The 26,247-nt window shown below is 63.0% G+C and overlaps 3 protein-coding genes and 1 non-coding gene across 5 annotated transcripts in view; 1 reads left to right on the top strand and 3 right to left on the bottom strand.

Annotated features, from left to right (window-relative positions):
• Nucleotides 1–12,568, top strand: part of AXIN1 (axin 1) — a 71,459-nt gene extending 58,891 nt beyond the window's left edge. For both annotated transcript variants that reach the window (XM_058285608.2, XM_058285607.2), the window contains exons 6-10: nucleotides 8,734–9,224; nucleotides 9,701–9,868; nucleotides 10,683–10,928; nucleotides 11,544–11,711; nucleotides 11,936–12,568. In XM_058285608.2, the coding sequence (XP_058141591.1) occupies nucleotides 8,734–9,224; nucleotides 9,701–9,868; nucleotides 10,683–10,928; nucleotides 11,544–11,711; nucleotides 11,936–12,062 (1,200 nt within the window). In that variant the 3' untranslated portion in view covers nucleotides 12,063–12,568. The remainder of the gene's footprint in view (nucleotides 1–8,733; nucleotides 9,225–9,700; nucleotides 9,869–10,682; nucleotides 10,929–11,543; nucleotides 11,712–11,935) is intronic.
• On the bottom strand, nucleotides 1,546–1,651 carry LOC111764418 (U6 spliceosomal RNA). Its single transcript, XR_002797034.1, has one exon. It is a non-coding gene; the product is annotated as a U6 spliceosomal RNA (small nuclear RNA).
• A 152-nt stretch (nucleotides 12,569–12,720) lies between the features above and the next one.
• On the bottom strand, nucleotides 12,721–16,264 carry PDIA2 (protein disulfide isomerase family A member 2). Its single transcript, XM_071211499.1, has 11 exons — nucleotides 16,067–16,264; nucleotides 15,349–15,703; nucleotides 15,150–15,283; nucleotides 14,689–14,826; nucleotides 14,493–14,609; nucleotides 14,296–14,421; nucleotides 14,031–14,228; nucleotides 13,840–13,960; nucleotides 13,585–13,766; nucleotides 12,928–13,026; nucleotides 12,721–12,845 (listed from the first exon to the last, which is right to left on the bottom strand). The coding sequence occupies exons 1-11, from the start codon at nucleotides 16,262–16,264 to the stop codon at nucleotides 12,801–12,803; spliced, it is 1,713 nt and encodes a 570-aa protein (XP_071067600.1). The 3' UTR covers nucleotides 12,721–12,800.
• Nucleotides 16,265–16,401: 137 nt separating this feature from the next.
• ARHGDIG (Rho GDP dissociation inhibitor gamma) lies at nucleotides 16,402–19,057 on the bottom strand. Its single transcript, XM_058285619.2, has 6 exons — nucleotides 18,224–19,057; nucleotides 17,353–17,532; nucleotides 17,196–17,279; nucleotides 17,015–17,091; nucleotides 16,886–16,949; nucleotides 16,402–16,729 (listed from the first exon to the last, which is right to left on the bottom strand). The coding sequence occupies exons 1-6, from the start codon at nucleotides 18,294–18,296 to the stop codon at nucleotides 16,530–16,532; spliced, it is 678 nt and encodes a 225-aa protein (XP_058141602.1). The 5' UTR covers nucleotides 18,297–19,057; the 3' UTR covers nucleotides 16,402–16,529.
• Nucleotides 19,058–26,247: the final 7,190 nt, after the last annotated feature.

Consider the following 26,247-nt stretch of genomic DNA (forward strand, 5'->3'; position numbering starts at 1 on the left):
CCCCCTGCAGCGATGCACCCCCGCCAGTCCACCTCTCCTTGCAGGGGTGCGCCCCCACCCCGCCTCCCCCTGCAGCGATGCGCCCCCACCCAGCCCACCTCCTCATGCATGGCTTATGACCCGGCCCACCGTGTGCAGAGCTGCCGCTGACCCCATGTCCATCCTGGCCCCAGGCCTGACCCCAAGTCCTGCTGGCTCCCTCCCAGAGGGCTGGTGGCCTTCACCCGTGAGGCCCTCTGAGCTGGCCTTGGGAGGGTTTTGATTGCTGATCACTTGCTAAGAGGCCTATTCACATTTTCTTTCTTCTTGAGTCAGTCTTGTAGTTTGTGTGTTCCTGGAAATTTGTTGTTTTCATCTAGATTGTCCGGTTTGTTGGTGTGTAATTTGTTCATAGAATTCTCTTATAATACTTTTTTTTTTTAATTTATTTTTTTAAATTTATTTCTCTCCCTTTCCCCCCCTCCCCCCATTGTCTGCTCTGTGTCCATACACTGTGTGTTCTTCTGTGTCCGCTTGTATTCTTGTCAGCAGCACCAGGAATCCGTGTCTCTTTTTGTTGTGTCATCTTGCTGTGGCAGCTCTCCGTGTGTGCGGTGCCATTCCTGGGCGGGCTGCGCTTTCTTTCGCGCTGGGCGGCTCTCCTTATGGGGCGCACTCCTTGTGCGTGGGGCTCCCCTACGCAGGGACACCCCTGCATGGCACGGCTCTCCTTGCGCGCATCAGCACTGCGCATGGGCCAGCTCCACAGGGGTCAGGAGGCCCGGGGTTTGAACCACGGACCTCCAGTGTGGCAGGCAGATGCTTTATCCGTTGGCCAAGTCCACTCTCCCTCCTCTACTTTCTGTCTTTGTATGTTTGCGTATTCTCGGAAATCTTCTTTGTGGTTGCCGTGGGGCTTAACTTTAACACCGTGAATCTGTAGCGCCTCGTTTGCTTTGACACCAGCTACCATGTTCCTGTGCCTCTGACCCCATCCTTATGTCGTTTTTGTCACAGATTACATTTTTTTTTAAGATTTATTTTATTTATTTCTCTCCCCTTCCTCCCTCCCCCCGTTGTCTGCTCTCTGTGTCCATTCGCTGTGTGCTCTTCTGTGTCTGCTTGTGTTCTTGTCAGCGGCACCAGGAGTCTGTCTCTCTTTGTTGCGTCATCCTGCTGCGTCAGCTCTCCGTGTGGATGGCGCCACTCCTGGGCGGGCTGCACTTTTTTCACACTGGGCAGCTCTCCTTACGGGGCGCACTCCTTGCGCGTGGGGCTCCCCTACGCAGGGACACCCCTGCGTGGCACGGCACTCCTTGCGCGCATCAGCACTGCGCGTGGGCCAGCTCCACAGGGGTCAGGAGGCCCGGGGCTTGAACCGCGGACCTCCCATGTGGTAGGCGGATGCTCTATCCACTGAGCCACGTGCGCTTCCCACAGATTACGTTTTATACATTATGAGTCCAAAACCACTGATTTATCATTTACATTTTGTGCATTTGCTTTTTAGATCTTGTGGAAAGTGAAAAATGGAGTTATAAAACCAAAAATATAGTAGTAATATAAGTAAATATAAAACGCTTCACAAATTTGCATTTCATTCTTGCATAGGGGCCGTGCTAATCTTCTCCGTATCACCCAATTTTAGCAAGTGTGCCCTCGGAGTGAACACCAGTCTCTGCCTTTTAATTAGTGAGTTTAATCCATTTGCATTTAAAGTAAGTACTGATGAGGAATGGCTCACTTTTGTCATTTTAGCTCTTTGATGTCTGCACGTCTTACATGTTGTTGCTGCTTCCATTTCTCAGTACTGCCTTTTTTAGTATTTGGTTGATGTCTTCCTGGAGTGCCGTGCTGGTGCCCTTCTTTCCTTTCCTGTGTATTTTTTAGCTACTTTTTTGTGGTTACCTTAGGGGTTACAGTTAACATCTTAAATTTATAACAACCTCATTTGAATAATTCCAACTTAGTTTTAATTGTATATAGGCAAACCTTAGAGACATTGCAGGTTCAGTTCCAGCCTACCACCACAATAAAGTGCATTTCACAATAAAGCAAGTTACAGATTTTTTGGTTTCTTAGTGCATATAAAAGTTGCTTTATGCTCCAGCCTATTAAGCGTGCAATAACATTATGATTTAAAATACAGTGTGCATACCGTTCCTGCCATTGTCTGCTCTCTGTGTCTACTTGCTGTGTGTCCTTCCGTGTCTGCTTGTCTTCTCTTTAGGTGGCACTGGGAACCGATTCTGGGACCTTCTGGAGTGGGAGAGGCAATCATTCTCTTGCACCACCTCAGCTCCCTGTTCTGCTACGTCATCTTATTTTCTCTCCTCTGTGTCTCTTGTTGCATCTTCTTGCTGCGCCAGCTCTTTGCGTTGGCCGGCACTCCTGCAAGGGGCCGCATTCCCACGTGGGCCAGCTCGCCCTCACCAGGAGGCCCCGGGCATCGAACCCTGGACCTCGCATGTGGTGGATGGGGGCCGATTGGTTGAGCCGCACCCGCTTCCTGAGTCGTGGTCCTTTTGGTCTTGCCTGCATGTTGCCGGCTGCTGCCCGCTCAGGGTGGTGGTGGATGGAGGCTGGCGTGCCTGTGCGGTGTCCTAAAACAAGACAGCAGTCACGTTTGCTGCGTCCCTTGACTCTTCCTTTCACAAAAGGTTTCTCTGTAGCATGCAGTGTCATTTGATAATTCACCCAGAGAACTTCTTTCAAAATTGGAGTCAGTCCTCTTAAACCCTGCCACTGCTTTATCAACTAAGTTTGTAGTATTCTAAATTCTTTGTCATTATTTCAACAGTGTTCACAGCATCTTCACTAGGAGTTGTTTCCATCTCAAAAAGCCACTTTTCTTTGTTCATCCATAAGAAGCAACTCCTTGTCCATTCAAGTTTTTTTTTAAGATTTAATTTACCTATTTCTTCCTCCCCCTCAGGTTTGTACTTGCTGTCTGTTCGTCTTCCTTTCAGGAGGGACCGGGAACCGAGCCCAGGGCCTCCCATCCAAGTGGGAGGAGGCACCTAATCGCGTAACCTCCTCTGCTCTGTTGTTCAAGGTTTATCGTAGCATTGCGGCAATTCAGTCCCGCCCTCAGCCTCCTCTTCTCCTCCTGGTTCTCTTGCCCTCCCCACACATCTCAGTCACCTCCTCCCCTGAAGCCTTGAACCCCTCAGAGTCATCCACGGGGGCTGGAATCGGTTTCTTCCAAACTCCTGTTGACGTTGATATCTCAGCCTCCCCCCATGAACCACGAATGTTCTTCGTGGCGTCTAGAACGGCGAATCCTTTCCAGAGGTTTCCAGTGGACTCTGCCCAGGTCCATCAGAGGAATCACTCTCGTTGTGAGCTGTACCTTGGGAAATGTACGTCCTGAATAAGACTCGTGAGTCCACTGACCCCTGGATCCGTGGGCTGCAGCGTGGATGGTGTGTGGCAGCGTGAGGGCTGCACCCACCTCGTCGTCCACCCCGTCAGAGCTCCTGGGGGGCCAGCTGCCCGGCCAGCGAGCAGTCGTGTTTGGAAAGGAACCTCTTTGTTTTCTTCCGAGCAGCAGATCCCAACATGGGCTTAAAATATTCAGCAAACCATTCGTTAAACAGGTGCCCTGCCATTCAGGCTTTCTCGTTCCGTTTATAGTGCAGAGGCACTAGATTTAGCAATCAGTCTCAAGGGTCCTCGGATCTCCCGGATAACGACTGCGTGTTGGCTTCACCTCGGAGTCCCAGCTGCATCCGCCCCTCACAGGAGAGCCGGCCTGTCCTGGAAGCTCTGAGGCCGGCCTGACTTCTCTCCAGCTAGGCAAGTCCCTGATGGCATATCTTCTTCCAGGAGAAGCTGTCTCATCTACACTGAAACTCTTGTTAAGTGCAGCCAGCTTCATCAGTGATCCCAACTAGGCCTTCTGGATCTCTTGCTACAGCCTCGACATCAGCACTCACCGCTTCACCTTGTACTTTCATTTTACAGAGACAGCTTCTTTCCTTAAACTTAAAATCCACGAACCAACCTCTGCTAGCTTCGTGCTTTCCTTCTGCAGCTTCCTCACCTCTCTCAGCCTTCACAGACCTGAAGCAAGGGGGGCCTTGCTCTGGATTAGACTTTGACGTAACGGAATGTTGTAGTTGGTTCAGTCTTCTCTCCAGACCACTAAAACTCTCTTCCTATTGGCAGGCTGTTTTGCTTTCTTCTCATACGTGTGCTCGCTGAGTAGCACTATGATTTCCTCAAATAACTTTCCCTTTGCATTCATAACTTGGCTAAGTGCCGGGTGCGAAGGTCTGGTAGCTGTTGGCCTCTCCCTTTCGACATGCCTTCCTCATAAACTTAATCATTTCTAGATTTCGATTTAAAGTGAGAGACACGATTCTTCCTTTCTCTTGAATTACTGAGGAGCCGTTGTAGGGTTGTTGGTTGCCCTAATTTCAGTATCACTGTGTCTCGGAGTAGGGGGTCTGAGAAGAGGGAGAGATGGGGCCTCTGGTCAGCTGAGCAGTCAGAACCCACACGTTTACCGAGTAAAGTCAGTGTCTTCCACACGTGGCGCCCCACGTCTATCACAGCAGTAACGTCAGGTACCACCATAACTCACGTAATGATAGTGGAGTGTGAAAAGCTGCGAGAATCGCCAAACTGTGGAGGCACGAACTGAGCACAAGCTGTGGCAAAAATGGCGGCAGTACACCCGCTCAAATGCAGAGTTGCCACAAACCAATTTGTAAAAAAAAAAAGAAAAAATAATGTATTGTCTTTATTATGCAAAAGCCGTTGGAATGCAGTATACCAAAAATGGGTCGGCTTTTACGGCTTTTATGGTGGGGGCTTGTTAACTTACGAGCTCATGGCTCTGAGGCCTTGCAGACGCCCAGACAAGCGCGTGCGGCGTGCGGCGTGCGGCGTGCAGTGGCGTCCGCTGGTCTCCCTCCTCCACTGGGCTTGTTTCTTCAGCCTCTGGCTTCCCGGCTCAGGCTCGCCTCTGCCTCTCCCTCCGTATTCACCGTTTATGAAAGGCTCTGGCAAGAGGATTAAGACCCCCTGGCCGCCCTGCTGAAGCCGTCTACCCCCAGGGCCCCCCTGCAGTAGGGCCACACCCACAGGGAGGGAGGGCCTCTGAGGACGGACCGCTGGGTCCAGAGGAGCCTCGGACTCTGCCTCTGCGACTGCACCCTCCACCGTGAGGTGAGGGCTGTTACTGTCATCAGCGACGTCTTCGCGTGTCGTTGCTTATTAACGTATGCTTATAATTATTTATTATATTTTTGTCTTTTATGTCATCTGGAGGAAATAAGAGGAATTATAAACCAAAAGTGCAATAATGCTGGCTTTTGTACTAGCCTTTTTTTTTTTTTTAAGATTTATTTTATTTATTTCCCTCCTCTTTTCCCCCGTTGTCTGTTCTGTGTCCATTTGCTGTGTGTTCCTCTGCGTCCCCTTGCATTATCAGGTGGTACTGGGAAACCGCGTCTCTTTTTGTTGCATCGTCTTGCTGTGTCAGCTCTCTGTGTGTGTGGTGCCATTCCTGGGCAGGCTGAGCTTTTTTCACGCTGGGCGGCTCTCCTTATGGGGCGCACTCCTTGCACGTGGGGCTCCCCCACGCAGAGATGCCCTGTGTGGCATCGCACTCCTTGCATGCATCAGCACTGCACATGGGCAGCTCACCACAGGTCAGGAGGCCCTGGGGACTGAACCCTGGACCCTCCGTATGGTAGGCGGACGCCCTATCAGTTGAGCCACGTCCGCTTGCCTGTGCAGGCTTTTGTATTGATCTTACTGGTGTTTATCATTTCTTATTCTGGCTCCACCTTTCCTTCTGGCCCCAAGGACTTCTCTCAGCATTTCTTACAGGGAAGGTCTGCTCGTAACAAGCTTCTCAGGTTTTGTTTTCTGGGAATGGCTTCATTTCTCCTTCATTCTTGAGGCTTAGTTTTGCCAGATACAGAACTCTTGGTTCGCAGGGTTTTTCTTTCAGGATATTATCTGCCGTCTTCCTGCCTCTGGCCGCCACCTGCACAGTCCTGAGAGACCGGCTCCTCGTCTCACTGGGGAGCCCTTGAGGGGGGCGAGCCCCTGGCGCCCCGTGGAAGGTTCTCTTGTCTTTGTCTTTCTGCCATTTAACTCTAGATCTGTCTTGGTGTGGACCTCCTTGGGTTTTTCCAGCTTGGAGCTGGTCGAACTTGCTGGGTATTTCTCTTCATGAATTTCTTAAAATTTGGGAAATATTCCACCATTGTTTTTCTAGTCACTGGTTCTGCTCCTCTCCCTGTTGTCATTCGCGGTTCCACTGAAACACCAGTCACTCGGCGACGCCCACGGGCCCCTCGGGCTCTGTCCATTTTTCTGTATTCATTTTCTTTCCTGCCTTTCAGACTGGATAATTTTAATTGCCTTATCTTCAAGTTTGCTGGTTATTTATCCTGCTTTTTCAAGTCTGCTGTTGAACATCCCTACTGAATTTTTAATTTCAGCTATTTTACTTTTCAGCTCCAGAATTTGTTTGGTTCCTTTTATAATTTTTGTCTCTTACTGACAGTCCCTATTTTTTCATACATAGTTCTAATTTTTCAGGTGACCATAGATTCCTGTACTCACTGAGCGTATTTAAAAACCACTGCTCTCGCCTCTGCCGGGTGATCCCATGTCTCTCGGCCTCTTCGGGGGCCTCGGGTGGTTTCCGCCCTTGTTTTTGCTCCTGTGACTGGGCGGTACTTTCCTGTTTCTTTGTGTGTTTTGTACTTTTCTGTTGCAAACTGGACGTTCTTAATTTAACAATTGGTAATCCTGGAAATCTTGATTATCCCCCTACTCACGGATTGCTGCGTTTTGCCTCGAGGGATATAGTTGTCTCTTCAGTCAGTTCTAGACTACAAAGTCTGTTTCCTTGTGCAGTCACTGCAGTTTCTCTTCTTTGTGGTCAGCCAGTGCCCTGTCGTGGATTTTCATAAATTTCTGGTTCAGAACACACATGGGGGTGTGTCTTTTAAATCTTCCAGTGGCCGCCTCCCGCCAAGCTGCTGCAGCTGGAGGCAGCCAGAAAAGCCTCTGCGCCGCGCAGGCGAGCCGCGGGCCGGCGCACACAGCCCACCGCCGGGGCAGGTCCTCACCGCCCCCTGGCGCCAGCCCCCGGCCCCCAGCACGGCCGCTCCCCCAGCCAGGCTGCCGCCCCGTGGCTCGGACCCTTCTTCCCCGGCTGACGACCCTTTCCGTGGAGGGCCTGGGCCCTCGCTCCTGTGTCTCGTGGGGCAGCTCTTCCTCGAGGCCCGTGACGCCTCCCGGAGGCTGGCGGAGCCCCCGCGCCCGCTTCCAGAGCGGGGCGCCCCTGTGCGGGTGAGGGCGGCCCCCTGCCATGGCAACTCCAAACGGTGGTTTCTGAAAGGAGTTCTTGCTCCACCCGCTTAGCTCGCCTTCTTATGTAGACTGTGGGGCCCCCCAGCCCCCTAGTCCCTCGGGCAAGACAGGAATGGACGGCTCGCCCTTCTCCCAGGGTCACGTCTTGCAACGTGCAGGCGCCGAGAAAGGGCGGCCCAGCCGCGGGCGAACGTTCCCGGGCTCCCCTTCCCTGCGCCCAGGCCGCGCCCCGAGCCGCGCCCCGGCCGCAGGCTCCCTCCGCACTAGCCCCCCGGCTGCCTGGTTCCCGGGCCCCCAGCGTCAAGACCGCCGGCGGTTCCGAGGAGCGCAGCGGCCTGGACTTGGGTGTCCCGGAAGGCAGATGTGATGGCTCCTCCTGGGAGGGAGTCCCGTGGACCCAGGACGCTCGGCGCCCTGTCCCCACGTGGTGGCGCCGGTCGTGCCCACGTCCCACCCGACCCGGCCCACGAGTGCCTACTGGCTCTGCCGCAGAGGTGGCCCGGTGCTCAGCTCCGGGCGCCCTTGGACCCCACGACCACGAGGCAAGGACCCGCGCGCGTTTGCGGCCACACCAGCGCCTCCCGCGGGGCTCCCGGCGTTGCGCTTTCGGTTAGAGCTGCCGGGGACTGTCCTTGTTAACGGTTCTTGAAACGCGGGGAACGTGCCGCGGAAGGAAGGTGTATCGTGCCCCATCCCCACCCGGCGCGGTCCCGGCGGTGTGGCAAGGGGTCCACAGGCAGCTGGGCCCTCCGCGCCGCTGCCCCTTCTGCGACCTGGGCCTGCCCAGAGCCCGCCCCTCGGGCAGCAGACCCGGGCGTGGGGCGGCCGCGTGGGCAGCGCACCACCTGCTGACTGCACAGGCTTGCGCCCCCCCCCAGTGGCCCCCACGCTGTCCTGAGCATTGCGTGGGCGCCCACGGTGTACTTGAGAAGGTCCACGGTGAACTTCAGGAGGTTTTCTTCTATTTCCAAAACACAAGGTGATCTGGAGTTGTTCTTTTTTGTCGTTGCCATATTCAGCCTCGTGCTGGGCAGTCGGTTCAGTAAGACAAAATAAGTGCGCCGTGTCGTTGGAATTAAAGTGACCAAGTGTTTAGTTTACGGAGAAGGTTCTGTGCCTGTTACCTCCTCAAGACTCAAATCGGAGTTCAGTGAGAATTTGTCAGCAGGCGTAGACGCACGTTCCTGTGCTCGGCACGTCCTCTCCTTGAGCATGCGTCGGCAGGCGGGCGTGTGCCGGTAGCTGAGGGGTGTTAGGACTCGCTTGGAGGAAGCCCGCCCCAGGTCTTCTCCACAGCGCCAGGGCGCGGCACTCCTGGCCCGGTGGCTCCCGTGCACCGCCCCGCTCCCTGCCTTCCCCACCTCGGGGTGCTCGGGAGACGCTGGTGCTGCAGACACGCCCCCCCTCCCACAGGAAGAAGAGGGCGAGGACGTCGAGGCGGCCTCCGGGGCCCCCGGGCTGGGCCACAAGCTGCCCCCCGCCCAGGCCTGGCGCCACTTCCCGGCCCGCTGCCCCGACGTGGGCTGCACGGGGGCGCGGGACGTGCACGAGGAGAACCCCGAGAGCATCCTCGACGAGCATGTGCAGCGCGTCATGCGCACCCCGGGGCGCCAGTCCCCCGGGCCCGGCCTCCGCTCCCCCAAGTCGCGCTCCCCGGACAGTGGGCCGCTGGCCCGGCCGCCAGGACACAGCAAGCACCTGGCCGGCCTGCACCACCACCGGCACGTCCACCACCACGTCCACCACGGCGCGGCCAAGCCCAAGGAGCAGGGGGAGGCCGAGGCCGCCCGCAGGGCGCAGAGCAGCTCCGCGTGGGGGGAGCCCCACGGCTGCATGGCCAGGCCTCGTGGGCACCCCGAGAGCACGAGCACCGCCCCTGGCGCCCCCGACAGCTTGGGCTACAGGTGAGCCCGCTGCCCGCCACCCCCGTTCATCCACCCGGAGCGCGCCGGGTGCAGCCGCTCGGCCGTCCCCCCGGGGCTGAGCGCTGCGTCTGCCCAGTTATCCTGTTGACGTGTCCCCTCTAGAAGCTGGGAAGCACGGGAACGGGCCCACGGGGCATCCGTCTGCTCTGGGGAGGGGTCTCCAGCACCAGCATCAGACAGGCGTCCCGTTTCTGTGACCGCCATCAGCGGCGCCGCAGGCCCGGCCACGCTCGGGGTCCGAGGCTGGGTTGTGCCCCCGCAGGCGCTGCCCCTAAAGGCCCTTCCCGGCGGGAGCCGCCCCTCAAGCGGGCGCCGAGCGGGCTCCCTGCTGCTTAAAACGAGCCGCGGCAGGCGTTCTCGTCGGTGAGGCGGGGGCTTCCCTGACGGGGCGTCTCCAGCCTTCGGGAGCCCAGGGGCACGGGGCGGGCGGCCGTGACCCGAGCCTTGTCCTGCAGCGGCAAGGCGAGCGCACCCAAGAGGAGCGCCAGGAGGGCCGATCCCAGCAAAGGTGCCGGCGCTGAGGCCGCAGGGCCCGCGGACGACGCGGAGAAGAACCAGAAGATCATCCAGTGGCTCATCGAGGGCGAGAAGGAGATCAGCCGGCACAAGAAGACGGCGCACGGGTGAGCCGGCGGGCACGGGCCCTCCCCGGCACCGGTTGCCGTGGCCTTGCCCCGTGGGACCCCCTGCCCGAGCCTCCCAGGCACAGGCCTGGCAGGGAAACGGGTGCCCTGCGGCTCCCGGGGGCCAGCCTGGCGGCCCAGCTCCTCGCCCGGGCGCCGCGCCCTGCAGCTCCCGCAGGTTTCACGAGCTGGGCCCGGGCAGCCTCCACCCCGGATGGCGCAGGGTCGGGGGCCTGGCGGGCGCGCCCCGTCTGCTGGGGACACCGAGTCCCCCGAAGTCCTGGTTTAGCGACAGCGACTCGAGGTGGCGTCTGTCCGGGAGACGGCCAGGTCCAGCGTTGCCCCGGCGACGTCCGTGCTTCCGACAGGGCAGGACACGCGCCGCAGGCGCAGCGGCCGTCTCCACCTCTGAGGGCGATGATTTACACTTGCTACTTGAATTTTCCTTATGTTCCAGGTTTCCCACAATGAGCATTTATCGACTCAAAAAACTTTAAAGACTAAAATTTATTTTTTTTTAAAAAGCAGCTTTTGACTAAAACGATATAATTTCAGAGGTATTTTAAAAAATGAGTAAAGTTGGTTGGAAGTAAATCTCCTCATAATGAGGTAAAAGAAGGAACCTGTGCTGAAAAGTGAAGGACTGGGGACACCTCCCATCCGCGGAGGACGTGAGCTGGCCCCACCTGCGCCCGCCTGCCCCCCCCCGCCCCCCGCCCCCCCCCCCAGCCTCCCACCCTGCTCCGCGCCTGCTGGCCTTGGCGCCGCAGCGCCTCAGCGCCCCTCTCTCTCTCTCTCCCTCTTGCTCTTGAAGGTCTTCGGGTGCCAAGAAGCAGCAGGCCCACGAGAGCGCCAGGCCCCTGTCCATTGAGCGCCCGGGCGCCGTGCACCCCTGGGTCAGCGCCCAGCTCCGCAACGCCGTCCAGCCCTCCCACCTCTTCATCCAGGACCCCACGATGCCCCCCAACCCGGCCCCCAACCCGCTGACGCAGCTGGAGGAGGCGCGCCGGCGCCTGGAGGAGGAGGAGAAGCGGGCGGGCAAGGCGCCCGCCAGGCCGAGGTGCGCCGCCCTGCCCGCCGCCCCTGGAAGGCGCCAGCCGGGGCCCAGCGGCCAGAGGGGCCCGCCCGTCACGGCAGAGGCCGGGGGCGGGAGCTTCGCTTGCCGGAGGCCCCCCCTTGGCCGTCCTTCCCGGAGAGGGGTGCTGGCGGTCAGCTGCCCGCGGCCGCCCCCCAGGTCTCCCACCGCACAGCGCGGAGGCTGGCCAGGGCCTCCTTAAGCCCCGGGGGCCGCCCCCTCCACCTGGCGACGTGTCCCGGTCTCCCGAGGGCGTCACGCTCTGCGGCCAGGGCTCGAGGTCGGGGCTGGGTGGCGGCGGGGGCCACCGGAACCCCGAGGGGGGCCAGGGCAGGGGGCGGCCTCTCAGAGCCAGGGAGCGGGCAGGGGCACACGAGGGCGTGGCGGCCGGCATGGGCAGGGCGAGGGGCCCGGCGGGGGGGCACGTGGGGGCACGCTGGGCGCCTGCGGCCCCACCCCGTCTGCTGGGCTGCGCAGCCCCGGCATCCGGGGCGGGGCCAGGCCTGAGGCCGGAGGCCCGGGTGGGAGGCCCGGGTGGGAGGCCCGGGTGGGAGGCCCGGGTGGGAGGCCCGGGTGGGTCAGGCGTGCCTCTGCCCCCAGGACGAAGTCGCAGAAGAAGGCGGGCGGGGGCTGCGCCCAGCCCTGCGACAGCGTGGTCGTGGCCTACTACTTCTGCGGGGAGCCGATCCCGTACCGGACCCTGGTGCGGGGCCGCGGGGTCACCCTGGGCCAGTTCAAGGAGCTGCTGACCAAGAAGGGCAGCTACAGGTGAGCGCGGGCTCGGCGCGCCGCGGCGCTCCCCCCGGCGGCACGGTGGGGGCGCGGGGCCACCGCGGGGCTTGCTCCGTGCAGCAGCTTTTGGGGACGGGGCAGTGCCGGGCACCACGCGCCCACGTGGGTGGGTGGGCAGGCAGGGGCCTGGGGCAATGCTGGGCACCGCGCGCAGGTGCGCAGGCCCCGGCCGTGGCGGTGGACACGTGTGCCGCCCCCAGATACTACTTCAAGAAGGCGAGCGACGAGTTCGACTGTGGCGTGGTGTTCGAGGAGGTGCGTGAGGACGGGGCTGTGCTGCCCGTCTTCGAGGAGAAGATCATCGGGAAGGTGGAGAAGGTGGACTGAGGCGGCTGCGGCAACCGCGGCATGCAGCGCCCTGCTCGGCGGTGCCTTCACCAGGCCTCCGCCCGCCCTGCTCGTCCCTGCACAGCAGACACGGGCCTGGGCGGCCGAGTGCCGCCACCGCAGACCCCTGCCCTCCCACTGTGTGCAGTGGTCCCTGGAGCGGTCCTTCTGCTCCCCGCCCCGGGTCCTGCCTGGCCCCTTGAGCCGGCCCCGGGCTCGGGCCGTGGCCTCTCGATTGTACGTGTCACCGAGTGCCTTCCACACAGCGGCCCTGCCTGCCACTGTGCGCCTCCAGCCAGGGCCCGGTGCCCCCGGGTCACGGCAGGCCCTGCGCCCGCCTCACTGTGCCGCCCCACGGCTGCCATGGCCCAGGCCACGCAAAGACGGACCTTCTCCGGCCTGGCCAGCAGGCGGCCGCCGGGCCCGTTTTTCATGCGCTGACTTGTACAATTGTCTTTTCAAAGGTACTTGGATAATAATGAAATAAAATTCATTTTCAAGCCGTGTTCCCGTCTGCTGTGCTGGGGCCTGGGGGGGTGGGCCAGCAGTGGCCCTGCAGGGGCGGCCTGGGACAGGTTGTGCTGCCCTGCGCACACCCCGCCCGCTGTCAGGGTGCATGGAAGGACGGGCGCCGGGCCTGGCCAGGAAGCACGCACAGTCCAGGGCCAACGCTCTTTATTCACGCCCGGCGCCTCCTGGGCCCGCAGACCCGGGCGCAGCGATGGGCGTGGGCAGCGGCTACAGCTCCTCCTTGGGCGCGCTGCTGGGCGGGGCGGGGGTCTCCTGGAAGGGCCCAGAGGTCTGCTCAGCCCTGCCCCCAGCCCACCCCGTTCTGGAGGGCTCGAGCAGGGCGTGGGGCACCCACCGGGGAGGGGGCTCCAGGCTCCTCCGCAGGCAGCTCACCCCCGTGGTCCAGGAACTTGGAGAAGGTCTCCAGATCCCTGGCGCTCTTGTACTCGATCACCTGTGGGGACAGGGCCTGGGAGGACAGGCCCCGCCCCTTCCCTTGGCCCCGCCCACCCCATGCTGGCCCAGGCCCCACCTCTACCTCCAAGCTGGCCCAGGCCCCGCCCCTGCCTCCTTGGCCCCGCCCCCTCTTGCCCTGCCCTCCATGCTGGCCCAGGCCCTGCTCCTGCCTCCTTGGCCCCGCCCTCTGTGTTGCCCCAGGCCCCACCCTGCCTCCTTGGCCCCGCCCCGCCCCTTCCCTTGGCCCCGCCCCTCCATGCTGCCCCCGGCCCCGCCCTGCCTCCTTGGCCCCACCCCTCCATGCTGCCCCACCCTGCCTCAGCCCCGCCCCCTCTTGGCCCCACCCTCCCCGCTGGCCCGGCCCCGCCCCCTCTTGGCCCCGCCCTCCCCGCTGGCCCGACCTCCACACTCGCCCGGCCCCGCCCTGCCTCCTCGGCCCCGCCCCTCTTGGCCCCACCCCACCTCCTCAGCCCCGCCCCTGCCGGGCACACAGCTCCAGGTGGAGGCGGGCAGGGGCGGGGGCTCTGCGGGTCTCCCTCCCCCGGGCCCGCCTCACCTTGCGGCCGGGGCCTGCGGGGAAGAACCTGAGGGTGGGGAAGCCGTGCACCGCGAAGGCTTCCAGCTCGTTGGCCGTGGCGTCCAGCTCGGCGATGACGATGTCCTCGCGGTCCCTGTACTTCTCGGCCAGCGCCTCCCAGGCCGGGGCCATCTCCTGGCAGTGGGTGCACCAGGGCGCATCTAGGGCAGGGGTGTCCAGCGCGGTCAGCGGGGCCCGGCCAATGCCCCGGCCCGGCCCCGCCCCGACACTCACAGAACTTGACGAACACGTTCTTGGTTTCGTCAAACGCCACCTGCTCGAAGTTGTCGCCCACGAGGGTCTTGACCGGCCGCTGGTCCCAGTCAGGTGGGACCTCCTGGCTCAGGCGATAGGGCTGTGGGGCGACAGGGGCCTCTGCAGGGGCCGCCCCGGGACCCCCACCCCGGCGGGCCGAGCTGACTGACCTTGACCTCGCCGTGGAGGACCGCCTGGCAGAAGGCCGTGACGGCGGCCGCGGAGACAGGCGCCCCCGCCGCAGGCGCGTACTTCTTGGCGGTCTCGATGTTGACGAAGCGCAGGGTGGGCGCCTCCTGGGCCTTCACGCCGAAGTACCGCAGCACATGCTCGTTCTCCACGCCCACGTCCACCACCACGAACAGCACCTGGCGGGCAGCGCAGTCCGCGTGGCGCCTCGCCCCCCCTCCCCCGCCCCCCGCCCCCGGGCAGTACCTGTCCCCGGAGTGGGGGCGCGGCCTCCCCAAAGGCCGCCAGCAGCGCCCGGTGCGCGGCCAGCGTCTGGTTGACGAAGAGCAGCAGGTGGTTGGGGACCCTCGCAGCGAAGATCTTGGGGGACGTCTGCCAGGAAGGGCATGGGGTCAGGGAGCCGGGCGGGCGCCCCGACGTGGGCCCCCCGGCGGCCGCCTCACCTGGCTGCTGAACTCCGTGACCAGGTGCATGCTGTGCGTGAGCAGGAAGCGGGACAGGTCCGCCTGGTCCAGGCCCAGCTCCTCGTCCACGGGGAAGTCGGCCCGGCCCTCGTCAAACTGGACACGCCGGCGGTCAGCAGGCCCTGCCCCACCCCGCCGCCCGGCCCGCCCCCGGCCTGCACCAGCCCTGGCTCGCCTTCTTGAAAAGGACCACGGTGTCCCTGCTGAGGCCAAACTTCCGGAAGAGCTGTGGCCGGTCAGTGAGGCCGAAGGTCAGGTCCAGGGCGTCCTGGGCCAGAGCCAGGAACAGGGCCACGTCCTCGTCCTTCAGGTCCTATGGGCCACCTCTGTGAGGCCGGCAGGCCCCCAGCCCCAGCCCAGGCCCCACCCCTGCCCCTGCCCCTGCCCCTAGCTCCAGCCGCCCCCAGCCTTCCTCACCCCCAACCCCCACTCCCAGTCCCTGTGGGCCCTGACCCCAGCCCCTAGACCTGCCCCTGCCTCCTGCCTCCAGCTCTCTGCCCCTGCCCCCAGCCCACTGTCCTCTGCCCCCTGCCCCTGGCCCTGCCCCCTGCCCCCTGCCCCCTGCCCTCTGCCCTCTGCCCCCAGCCCCCTGCCCTCTGCCCCCTGCCCCTGGCCCTGCCCCCGCCTCTGGCCCACCTGGAAGAAGCCGATGACCACGACCTCGTGGGCGTCCAGCAGCGCCTGGGTGTCGTCTTCGTCCTCCAGCCGTCGGGCGCTGGGCCCCACCCGCCGCCTCAGCCACTCGGCGATGCCCTGTGCCTCCAGGGGGCCTGCGGGGGGACCCGTCAGCGGGGGCCACGCTCCGGCCCGCGCCGCGCCCCACGCCGGCCCCCACCTGTGTACTCCTCTGGGTGCGTCCTGTTTCCGTCCCGGAAGAACTTGAGCGCGGGGTAGCCCGTCACGCCGAACTCCTCGGCCAGCTCTGGCTCCGCAGACCCGTCCACCCTGGCCAGGGCGGCCCCGGCAGACTCCGCGGCCAGCAGGGCGGCGGCCTTGCTGTACTCGGGGGCCAGAGCCTTGCAGCGGCCACACCACGGGGCGTCTGGGGGCAGGCGGTGAGTGGGCCCTCCACCCTGGCGCAGCCCCAGATGGCCCCCCAGCCTGAGCCCAAGGCAGCGCCTCGCGGCCCCCCGAGCCTCTAGGTGGGTGGGCACGCACAGCGGCTGTCGAGGCGGGCAGCTGCCTACGGGCTTTCCGTGCCATCAGGGTTGTAAAATAGAACACGCGAGGCCCACGAGATCGTGGGACGGGCCATCTGGCCCGCAGCGCCGCGCCCGCGCCGGCCTTGAGAGCACGCCTGCCGCCAGCAGCCGCGAGGGGCCCCGGGGGGAGAAAGGGCAGTGTGGGGTGGGGGCTCCCCCTGCACCGCGACCCCCACCCCGGGCTGGGTCCCAGCCCCAGCTCAGCCCCAGCTCAGCCCAGCTCAGCCCAGCACCGTTTCGCCGTCCGTGGGAGCCGGCCAGGGAGTCGGGGCTGTGGGGGTGCAGCGAGAGGGGGTGGGCGAGGGAGGCCCCTGCGGGTCGCGGCCCCCACCCGGCCACCCGCCCACCCGCCGGGCACTCACAGAACTGCACCAGCAGGGCGGGGTGCGCCTCCAGGGCGGGGCCCAGCGAGCGCCCGCTCAGCACCAGGACCCTGTCCTCCCCCGGCGCCTCCTCCGGCACCTCCCCCGGGGAGCCCCCCGGGCCTGAGCCCGAGGCCCCGAGCAGCGGCAGCAGCAGCAGCAGCGCGGGCAGCAGCTGGTCCTCCATGGCGTGCCCGCGCCGCGCGGCGGCGGCTGATAAGGGGGCCGGGGGCCAAGCGGCTGCCGCCACGTGGCGCCCGGGCCTGGGGAGATAAGGCCCCCGCCCGCGTGGGAGGGGGAGACAGAAAGAGGCGACACCGCGGGCACAGAGAGACGTTTAATGGGGCCTTCGAGGGCACAGAGCCGGGCTGGGGGTCCCGGGCGGCAGGGGGCCGGGGTCTGCTCACGGAGGGGGGGGGGGCGCGCGTCCCCGTGGGGTGGCCCCGGCGGGCTCAGCCCTTCCAGTCCTCGCAGATGTGCAGGCCCCACTCCCAGGCCAGGTGCGCCGTCCTGTCGTCGTCGGTGACCAACGAGGTGACCACGTAGGCGCCGCGCACCAGCCGGCCCCGCGGTGCCTCCTCCACGGGCGTCACGAACTCGTACTCCTGGGCGCTCGGGCCGTAACTGCCCACCATGTGCACCGCCCTGTCCACTGCGGGCGCGGAGGTCAGCGCCACGCGGCCCCCGCCGCCCCGGCCCCACTCCAGGCCCTGCGGGCCGCCCCACCCTCCCCTCCCCCTCCCCCTCCCCCTCCTCTCCCTCCTTCCCCCTCCCCCTTTCCCTCCCCTCCCCCTCCCCATGCTCTCACCGCGCAGGCCGCGGCGGTAGGTGTGATGCAGGCACTTGAGGCCACAGACGAGCTCCTTATTGACCTGGGGGGACAGAGGGTGTGAAGGGGACCCTCCCTGGGCGCCGCCCCCCAGCACGGCCGCCTCACCTTGAAGGTGATCTTCACTCTGTAATCGGCGCCCTCCTTCAGCACGAACACCTGGTTTTTCAGCACAGTCAGGTCCCCTGTGGGGAGAGGGCAGCTGAGGTCCCAGGTCTGGGCCCCCGCGAGGCGGGCAGGGGTCCTAAGAGGCCTCTGCCCCGGGTGCGTCTGGGGCGGCAGGAGTCACCTGTGAGGTCCATGGTGACCGGTCCCGGGGCCTGCTCGGACATCAGCGTCAGCCGCGTCACCTGCACGTTGGGCAGGCTCGGGTCTGCGGAGAAACTGCGGGTGTCCAGGGCGCCCGCCGGGCCTCCCCCCACGGCCGCGCGGCACTGCGCCCTTACCCACGGCGGGCGGCGGGGGCCCCAGCAGCGCCTGCTTGTACTTGGTCAGGCTCTCGTCATCCGGGTCCAGCTGCCGGATCTCCAGGAGGCTCTTCTCCCCGGGGGCGCGGTACCCCAGGGCCGCCTCCTCCAGCGCCTCGTCGGGGGGCAGCTGCCCCCCTCCCTTGTCGGCCAGGAGGACTGGGGTCGGGAAGAGAGCGTGAGCAGCGGCCACCGGCTGGCCCTGGCACTCGAGCCCCAACCTGCCTGGAGGGCCTGGCGTAGGCGTGGGGGGCTCAGCAGCAAGAGGGCTTGTGGGGTCCAGGGAGGGGAGATGGGGGCTGCAGGGGGGTGGGCCAGGGGGAGCGGCCTGGGCTCTGAGGACACGGCACAGCCAGGCCCACTGGAGGGGCCCTGGGGCTGAGGGCACGGGTGGCTGCCCGGCCCCTGCCCCTCCCTGCCTCAGGCCAGAGGTGGGGAAGGGAGGCCCAAGGGCGGGGTGGGGGGCCTGGGCCCCTCCTGGGGCGGGGTCTGCGCCCGGCCCGCGGGGCTCCCGGCCGCGGTGTTCCTGGGGAGGGGGGCGCTCTCCGAACCCCCAGCTCAGAACCTGGGGCCTCCCCGTGGTGCCCAGGACTGGGGTCTCCAGAGCCCCTCCCCCTGCGCTCCGGGGCTTCTCCGGGGGTCGCGCCCACGCCCTGACCGGGCCCAGCCCCTCCCGGGAGAGAGGGCTCCCGCGGTAGGTGCCCGCCCCCTGGCCTCGCCAACCGCCCGCGCGTTCGGCCCTGGCGAGGCCCGCACCCCGCCGCGCCCCCGAAGTTGCCGCCCCCGCCGGGCGCCGGGCCCCGAGCCCCCCGAGCCCCGCGCACGTGGCCGCCGGCAGCGGCCCGCTCACCTCGGGCGCACAGCGCCAGCCGGAGCAGCTCCAGCAGCTGCGCCCCCAGCTCGCACGCGTCCAGCCCGGGCATGGTGGAGGGCGCCGCCCGCGGAGCCGCCGCCCGGCTCGGCGCTCAGCCCCGGCGCGACTGCGGTGAGCTCATCCCGGCCGGGAGCGCCCCCCGCGCCCGGCGCCGCGCCCGCGCCGCGCGCCCCCAGCCGCTCCGCGGACCCCGCGCAGCCCCGCCGAGACGCGCTCCGCACCGACCGCCGGGCCCGCACGCACGACCGCGCCCCGCTCCCGCCGCCCGCGCCGCGGGGGCCTGGGGGGGCGCGCCCTGGCGGGGCCGGGAGGCGGCCCCCAGGTCCCCAGGCCCTCGTTACCCGCGGGCCCTGCAGGCCGCACCTGGGGCCCCGCAGCCCCGCCCCTCCCGGGGCCTCCGCTGGGTGGGGTGCGGGGCCCGCAGAGAGCAGCGGGTGTCCACGCGGGGCGCGGCCCCCTGCGCGGGGAGGGGCCTCTGCAGCCTCAACAACAGGCGTCCTGGGGGCCTTCGCCGGGGGAGAGGAGCGCCTTGAACAAAAACAGACCCCTCCCTCGGTGGGGGGCGGAGGGGGCTTCTGACGGCGACACCTAAGGACGCGGGGGGCGGGAAGAGGTGAGCAGAGCCTCGGGGGGCGCTGGGCAAAAGGCCAGGCCTGAGTGAGGGGCGCCCAGGTGCCTGCCTGCCCGCAGAGCTGCCCAGCAGGACCCCCGGGGCTGGGGCCAGGACCCCCCTCCTGCCGGGGCTCAGGGAGGCCACGGGTCCCCAGGCTGGGGGTGGCCGCGGACTCCGGCGGCCTTGCACCCACCCAGAGGGGCCGGCAGCCCAGGGCGGGGGGTGGGCCTCGGTCCTGGCCCCGCTGGCCCCGCCCCGCCCCGCCCGCGGCTGAAATGGACTCAGACCTCACTGGGGCCCCTGCCCAGAGGCCTGGGATTAGCCCGGAGCAGCCCCGACCCCCTGAGCGGGTGGGAGTGGGGGCACCACCTTCAAAAAGGCCCCCCCTGAACAGCGGCCAGCAGCTCCGCCCCCAGGGCGGGAAGGGGTCGGGCTCGGGGCCTGAGGTGGGGTCCCGAGCCCAGAGGCTGCGGCGAGTCCGGGGGCGGGGGTGGCTGGCCCCGCAGGGAGCCCCTCCCCCAGGCCCCCCCCCCCCCGGCCTCGAAGGACCCGCCCAGGGACCCACGCAGACCCACAGCGGCCAGGCCACGCGCCCGCACGCACCAGGCAGCCGCCCGCGCGGACCCTCACCCAGCCCACCTCCCCCGCCCAGTCCCGTCGCCTTCAGACCCTCCCCTCTCTGCCCGCCCCTGAGCCCCGCCCCCGGCCCTCCCCTCCCGGCGAGACCCGCTCAGCCGCTGCCCCCTGGGCGGGCCCCTCCCGGCGCTCGGCGGGTCCCCGGGGACAGGGGCGTCGCCCTCGCCGCCGCCAGCCGCGGCCCGAAGCCCCACCCTTATGCGCGAATCCTCCTGAGAGTCGGGTCTGGGGGCCGTGGGCACCGCAGCCCGAGGGGGCCCGGCCGGGGCAGCCCCCGCGGCCCCTCTGCCCGGGTGGCGAGGGCGGTCGTGCGCGCGGGACCCCGACGCAGGCGGCAGGCGCGGAGCCGGCGCCGCTCGTCACCCCCATTCCCCACGCGGTGACCGCTGGGGGGGGCAGCGCCTGCCTCGGCCTCCCCCACTCGGGGGTCTCCTTTGCAGGCAACCACGCTGCGGAGTGGCCGAGCCCCAAGTCCCTGCCGTCCTGCCTCCTCCCCCGGGCCCTGGAGCTGGGGGTCTCCGCGCGCGGCCCGAGGCTCCCAGGTGACGGGGTCCAGCCAGGGCTGCCTGGGGGGTCGTGGGGGCCCAGCCGCCCCGCCCCCGGGTCCCCGGGCCCCGCGCTCACCGCCCACCTGGCGCCGCCGCGCGGGTTGTCACCTGCGCCCGCAGCCTCCGCTCCCGCCCCGAGACCCCTGGGGGCCGGCTTGGGGCGTGGTGGGCCCTGGCCCCTGCGCGAGTGGAGCGGCCACCGGCCGGGCAGAAGGCGCGCTGAGAGGAGGCGGAGGCAGGGAGCGCAGCTCCCCCTCGGCTGTGAGGGGGGCTGGCACGGGGGGGGGGGGGCGCACGCCCAGGAAGCCCCCGGCGCCCCGCCCTGCCCCGCGACCAGCGTGCGGCCAGCGGCGGAGCTGGACTGCGGGGAGGCGCGGGCAGCCCCCCAGGATCTGTGCCTTGGGGTGATGCAGGGAGGGCAGGGTTGGATCGACCTGGCCAAGAGCACCCCGAAGCAGGAGCCCTCCCCGTCAGGCGAGGCCCCCCAGGGCTCTGGGGCCTCACAGTTTAGGGCGGGCGCTTGGAGCACACAGCCAGGCCCCGCAGTGCGCAGTGCACCCCCATACTCGAGACGCACGGCTCCTGACACCCCAAGAGGCGGGAGGGGCTGCCGGGGAGCCGAGGCGCGTCCCCAGCGGACGGGGCGCACCTGGTGGCGAAGCAGGTGGGAGCGGCCGCAGAGGGCACGATGCCCCCAGTGTGCCCCGCGCGCCTCCCAGGCAGCCAAGCCGCGCAGGACGCGGCCAGCTGCAGAGCAGGCCCGGGGCTCCTGGGCTTGGGCGGAGCCGCGAGCCGGGCCCACCTGCTCCCATCAGCAACACTTGTAATGTGTATGGTGAGATAAAAAAAACTTAAAAAGACATGAAAGTTGAAACGTCCCATTTGGAGAACCTCCAGGCAACTTTTAAGACCCCGAGGGCTCTGTGGAACATTCTGGAAGCCTCCAGTCCAGAGAGCTCCAGAGCTCTCCTACAAAGTCAGACCTGAGCAGGGCCTGGAGGCCTGAGCAGCCTGGGGTGGGGAGGGGCGCTGAGACCCCCTGGCCAGGCGCAAGGGTCCCCTCTTGGGGCCGGGAAATCAGCCCTGACCACAGGGGCCTGGGAAGCCCACCCGGCCCTGCCAGACAAAGAAGCTTCTAGGAGCAGGAGGGTGGCCTGGGACACTGCGTCATGCCCACCTCCCGGACCCAGTGCTGGGGGAAGCCCCCGCAGGACCCGGGGCGGCGGGGCAGCCTTGCCCGCGGGTGGGCTGCGGGTGGGCGGCCTTGCCCGCGGGTGGGCTGCGGGGCGGCCGTGCCCGCGGGTGGGCTGCGGGCGGGCTGCGGGGCGGCCGTGCAGCCCAGCCCAGCCCGCCACGTTCTGCGTGGCCCTTCCTCAAGCTCCACTCTTGCGGCCCGGGCGCCGCCCCTTCCCACAGGTACCTGGAGTCCAGCAGCCACCCCAGGGCGCCTGCCTGCAGCCCCTGGGTCACAGAGGCCACTGGTCAGGAGCTGCCGGGGGCCCGGGCTGGGGCTGGGGGGGGGGGCCTGAGCCCTGGCCCTGCCCGTTTCTTGCGTGAAGCAGCAGGAGCTCCTGGGTGACCCGTGGGGCACTCACTTCACAGCTTCCTCGAGAAGCCCCCACCCCTGCTCAAGGCCCCAGGAGGGGGGCTGCCACCAGGGATATCCCTGCTGGGTGTCCACCTGCCCCTCAGACCCGCGCCCATCCAGTGTGGGCCCCTGCCTGCCCCTCCCCGCCGGCCGAGGCAGGCCCGGGCCCCCACCCTGACGGACACCGGCCCGGCCAGGGGAGGGGTGCCGGCCCCTTGGTCCTCGGGGGCGCCCCCCACAGTTCCTGGTCCCTGGCACAGCCCCCTGGGTCGACACTGTCAGCCAGACCCCGGGGCAGGCCCTGGAAGGGCAGTGCCCACCGCAGCGCTGCGCTGGACCGTGCCACGGCACATCTCCGTGCTCTGAAGGTGGAACTGCACTGCCGTGCCCACTCGGGGCCCCTGGGGGGCCACATCCCAGCCTGGGCTGCACGCCCACCCTTGAGAGCTGGGCACAGCTGTGGACTTGAGCCGCCCGCAGCCTCTAGCCTGGTCTCACCCCGATCACTTCCTGTCGGAGAGGCCGCGGGGTATCTGGGCTTTGTGTCCAGCGCCGCGTGCTCAAGCGCGCCGGGCTCTGGCGGGGGCCGGCACGCCCTCCCCTCGCAGCTGAGAAGGAGCCCGTTACCGGGACGGGCATGCACTGCTTGTCCATCCTTCAGGTTGAGTGCTGCCGCTGTGAGCACCTGGACACATACCTGCTCCAGTCCTTTTTACATTCTTTTGGTATAGTATATGCCCAGGAGTGGAACTGCCAGTCACAGGCAGTTCTATGTTTAACTTTCTGAGAAAACACCAAATTGTCTTCCCCACTTTACATTCCCCACCAACAATGTCTGAGGGTTCCTGTTTCTCCACATCCTTGCCAGCATTTGTGTGATGTATATATGCCATCCTAGTAGGTGTAAGGTGGTATCTCACTGTACTTTTATTTTTATTTTTTTAAGATTTATTTTATTTATTTCTCCCTACCCCCCTCATTGTTTGCACTTGCTGTATCTGTTTATTGTGTGCTTGTCTTCTTTTCTTTTCAGGAGGTACCGGGAACTGAACCTAGGACCTCCCACGTGGTAGGCGGGAGCTCAATCGCTTGAGCCACAACCGCTTCCCTCATTGTAATTTTAAGTTTCATTTCCTTAACAGCCAATAATGTTATTATGTTTTCATATGTTTATTGGTCATTTGATTATTTTTTGCAGAAATGTCTATTTAAATCTTTGGCATATTCTTTAATAGGGTTTTTGGTCTTTTGTTGTCCAGTCTGGATATTAAACCCTTATCTGATATATAGTTTCCAGATGTGATTATCTTTTCATTTTTGTGATAATTTTTTGATGCACAATTTTTTTGATAAAGTCAATTTTATCTGTTTTTTCTTTTGCTGCTTGTGCTTTGGTATAACACCTGAAAATCCATTGCGATTATCCCATTTCCACCCTTTTTTTTTGTACTTAGTTGTTTTTTTGTAGTGTACCATTTTGATTCCTTTCTTTCCTCTCCTGTATATTTTTCAGTCATTTTCTAAGTGGTTACCTTTGTCATTACAATCAATATCTTAAACTAAAAACACTTGGTTCAACAAGTTTCCACCTAGTTTCAGTATTATACAAACTTACTGCTGCTTCTATATATCTCCTTCTCTCCCCTTTTGTTATTATTGTCTCATATTTTTTATACACTGTATGCTCATTAACATAGATTTAAAATGTTATTTTACACATTTGCCTGTTAAGTCACACCGGGGAGGAGCGCAGCTGAAAACAAGGAGTACAATCACATCTCCGGAGTTGCGTTCCCAATAGCCTTTGTCTCCTATGGCTTCAAGTCCCGGCTAGCGTCTTTTTTGATTTAGTCTCAAGGACTCCTTTCAGCATTTCTTGTAGGTCAGGTCTTCTGAAAATGAACTTTTTCAGCTGTTGTCTGTAAATGTCTCAATTTCTCCTTTTTAAAAAGATTGATTTTATTTATTCCCCGTCCCTTGCCACCTGTGCTTGTCTACTCTGTGTCCATTCGCTCCGTGTTCTTCTGTGTCTGCTTGTCTTCACACCGTCTCTTCAGGAGGCACCAGGCACTGATCCTGGGACCTCCGACGTGGGAGAGAGGCGCCCAAGCTCTTGAGCCACCTCGGCTTCCTGGTGTGTTGTGACGCTCACCGTCTTTCCTCTGTGTCTCTTTTCTGTTGCGTCATCTTGCTGCATCAGCTCGCGGCGTGGCCAACTCTCTGTGGTGCCGCTAGTTGCCTTCGCCAGGAGGCCCCAGGAACCAAACCCCGGGACCCTCTATACAGTAGCTGGGGGCCCAATCACTTGAGCCACGTCCGCTTCCCTAGCCTATGTTTTTGAAAGAATTTTGCCAGCTATAGAATTCTTAGTTGACAGTTTTTGTGTGTGTGTGTGTGTTTTTTCTCCTTTAAGAGCTTTAATTATATCTCACTTTCTTCTGGCCTTGGTTATTTCTGATAAGAAAGTTGCTGTTAATTTTATTGAGGATCCCTTGGATGTGATAAATCACTTCTCTCCTGCTGCTTTCAAAATCCTCTTTGTCTTTGATTTTGACAATTTCAACATAATGTGTCTTGGTGTATGCTTTAGTTTGCTAAAGACTGCCAGGCAATATACCAGAAATGGATTGGCTTTCACAATAGACATTTATTAGCTTAGAAGCTTCCAGTTCTGAGGCTGTGAAAATGTCCAGATCGAGGCTGCATCAGGTGAAGCTTTTCTCCCCGAGGACCAACTGCCACGTGGATTCCTCTCACGTGGGGGGCATGTGACAGGGCATGTGGGGGGGCACATGGCAGGTACGTGGTGGGGCACGTGGTGGGGCACGTGCAGGGCACGTGGCGGCACCGGCCAGTCTCTGCCTTCCCCTCCTGACCCCCTTGCTCGCAGCTTCTTGCTCTCATGGCATCCCACTCTGCTTCTGTGGGACTCCAATAAGAGGACAGGACCCCACTCAGGCCACACAATCTAGCCAGAGGCCTTAGCCGGAGCGATTTCATCAGTAGGTCCTTCCGGCAGTGGGTTACCACCCACAGGAACAGATTAGCCCCAGGATGTGAATTTTTGTAGTTCCACAAACGCTTCAAACTGCCACAGTATAGCTCTCCTTGGAGTTTGTCGTACGTCCTGGATTTCTATATTCCTCCTTTCATCAGATTTGAGAAGTTTTCAGCTATCCCTCCTTCAAACATTTTATCTGCCCCTTTCTTTCTCACCCTCCTGGAACTCCAGGGAGGCGTGGAGCCCACAGGACCCCAGGCTCTGTCCACTCTCTTCATCAGTTTCTTTCTGCTCCTCACGTTGGATGATTTCAGTGGTCTGGTCTCCAAGTTCTTTGATTGGCCCTTTCTTCTGCCTGTTCAATTCTGCTGTTGAATCTACTGACTTTTTAAAGTACAGTTACTGTACTTTGCAGCTTCAAAATTTCTTTGGTTCCTTTTTATAATTTCCATCTAATTTTTTCAAGCAATTTCCTAATTTCGTTTCATTCTTTTATATATGGATTCCTTTAGCTCATTGAACGTATTTAAGACAGTTGATTTAAAGTCTTTGACTGGGTGGACTTGAAAGAAACAGGACTCTCTTCTCCTCCAGAAAAATAGCTAGAGGACAGGCTGAAAACAGCCTAGAACGACCTTCTAGGGCTTAGGACAGCAGGGGACGCTGGACACTGCCCAGAGGAGGGAGGACACAGGAGGGGAGGAACTGGGAGCTGAAACCAGCACACTAAAGACACTTTACAATTCTCAGGCCTCGGGCCTGCGGCTACAGACAGAGGGGGCTCCCGGGATCCACCACCCCAGGAAAGGGGAGAGAGGGACGCAGCCTGAGGCTGACTCAGCTTCTGACCCACGAATTTTGTCTGTTGTGTCCCAGGAGCCTTCCAGGCTGGGAGGGGCCGTGCCAGTTCTCGTTGGAGCCGGGGAGGGGCCTAAAAGTATAGGACCCTCCCAATCTCTTCTCTACCAATTGGGTCTGAGTATTGAACTCAGAGGGGAGTGGAAACATTTTCTACCTGGGGGGAAAGGGCGGGGGGCTGCGAGAAGGCTGGAGAACTGTCTCTGAGAAAGCTTTAATTACAGGCTCTTGGCCTCCAGGCAGGAAGCATCACATCATTCCAGTTTGTGTTGCAACAAATACACTCCAACCAGGTGTTGACGTGAGAGCTGCCGAAGAGCACCATCTGCTGGCAGACCAAGGAAGTGCACGCAAGAAAATAAAAAGTAAGAGAGGCTCTCTCTGGCCTTATACATTACCTCCCCAAGGTTCTAGGAAGCAGATCTGCAACCAATTACTGGGCCCTAGAGCCCAGTTTTGAGCAACTAGAAGGGACAATCCTAACAATTCTGGTTGAGCCAAGAATCAACGAGCAGTGGTAACACATAATCTCCCACCACTAAATTCCAAAAAAAGAGAGAGAAATTGAGCATCTGAGTGAACTACATCCTAATCAGATGTCTAGACATCAGCAAAAAATTATGAGCCATACTAAGAAAATGGAAGACATGGCCCAAGAAAAGGAAAATATCAAAGCCCTAGAGAAGATGCAAGAATGAGAGAATTAGCAAGACATGCACAAATTTCCTAAATCAAAAATAGTGAGCTGAAAGCCAA

This window comes from Dasypus novemcinctus, chromosome 23 (assembly GCF_030445035.2).
Source record: "Dasypus novemcinctus isolate mDasNov1 chromosome 23, mDasNov1.1.hap2, whole genome shotgun sequence".
NCBI classification, from domain to species: Eukaryota; Metazoa; Chordata; class Mammalia; order Cingulata; family Dasypodidae; genus Dasypus; species Dasypus novemcinctus.

Coding starts and splice junctions, on each gene's coding strand:
- ARHGDIG (XM_058285619.2), bottom strand. CDS start 18,296: ATGCCCGGGCTGGACGCGTGCGAGCTGGGGGCGCAGCTGCTGGAGCTG. Junction 17,533..18,223: donor GCTGGCGCTGTGCGCCCGAG/GTGAGCGGGCCG, acceptor TCCCGACCCCAG/TCCTCCTGGCCGACAAGGGA. Junction 17,280..17,352: donor GCCCCCGCCGCCCGCCGTGG/GTAAGGGCGCAG, acceptor GTTTCTCCGCAG/ACCCGAGCCTGCCCAACGTG.
- PDIA2 (XM_071211499.1), bottom strand. CDS start 16,264: ATGGAGGACCAGCTGCTGCCCGCGCTGCTGCTGCTGCTGCCGCTGCTC. Junction 15,704..16,066: donor TGCAGTTCTGTGAGTGCCCG/GCGGGTGGGCGG, acceptor TGGCACGGAAAG/CCCGTAGGCAGCTGCCCGCC. Junction 14,610..14,688: donor CCGTGGTCCTTTTCAAGAAG/GCGAGCCAGGGC, acceptor CGGCGTGTCCAG/TTTGACGAGGGCCGGGCCGA.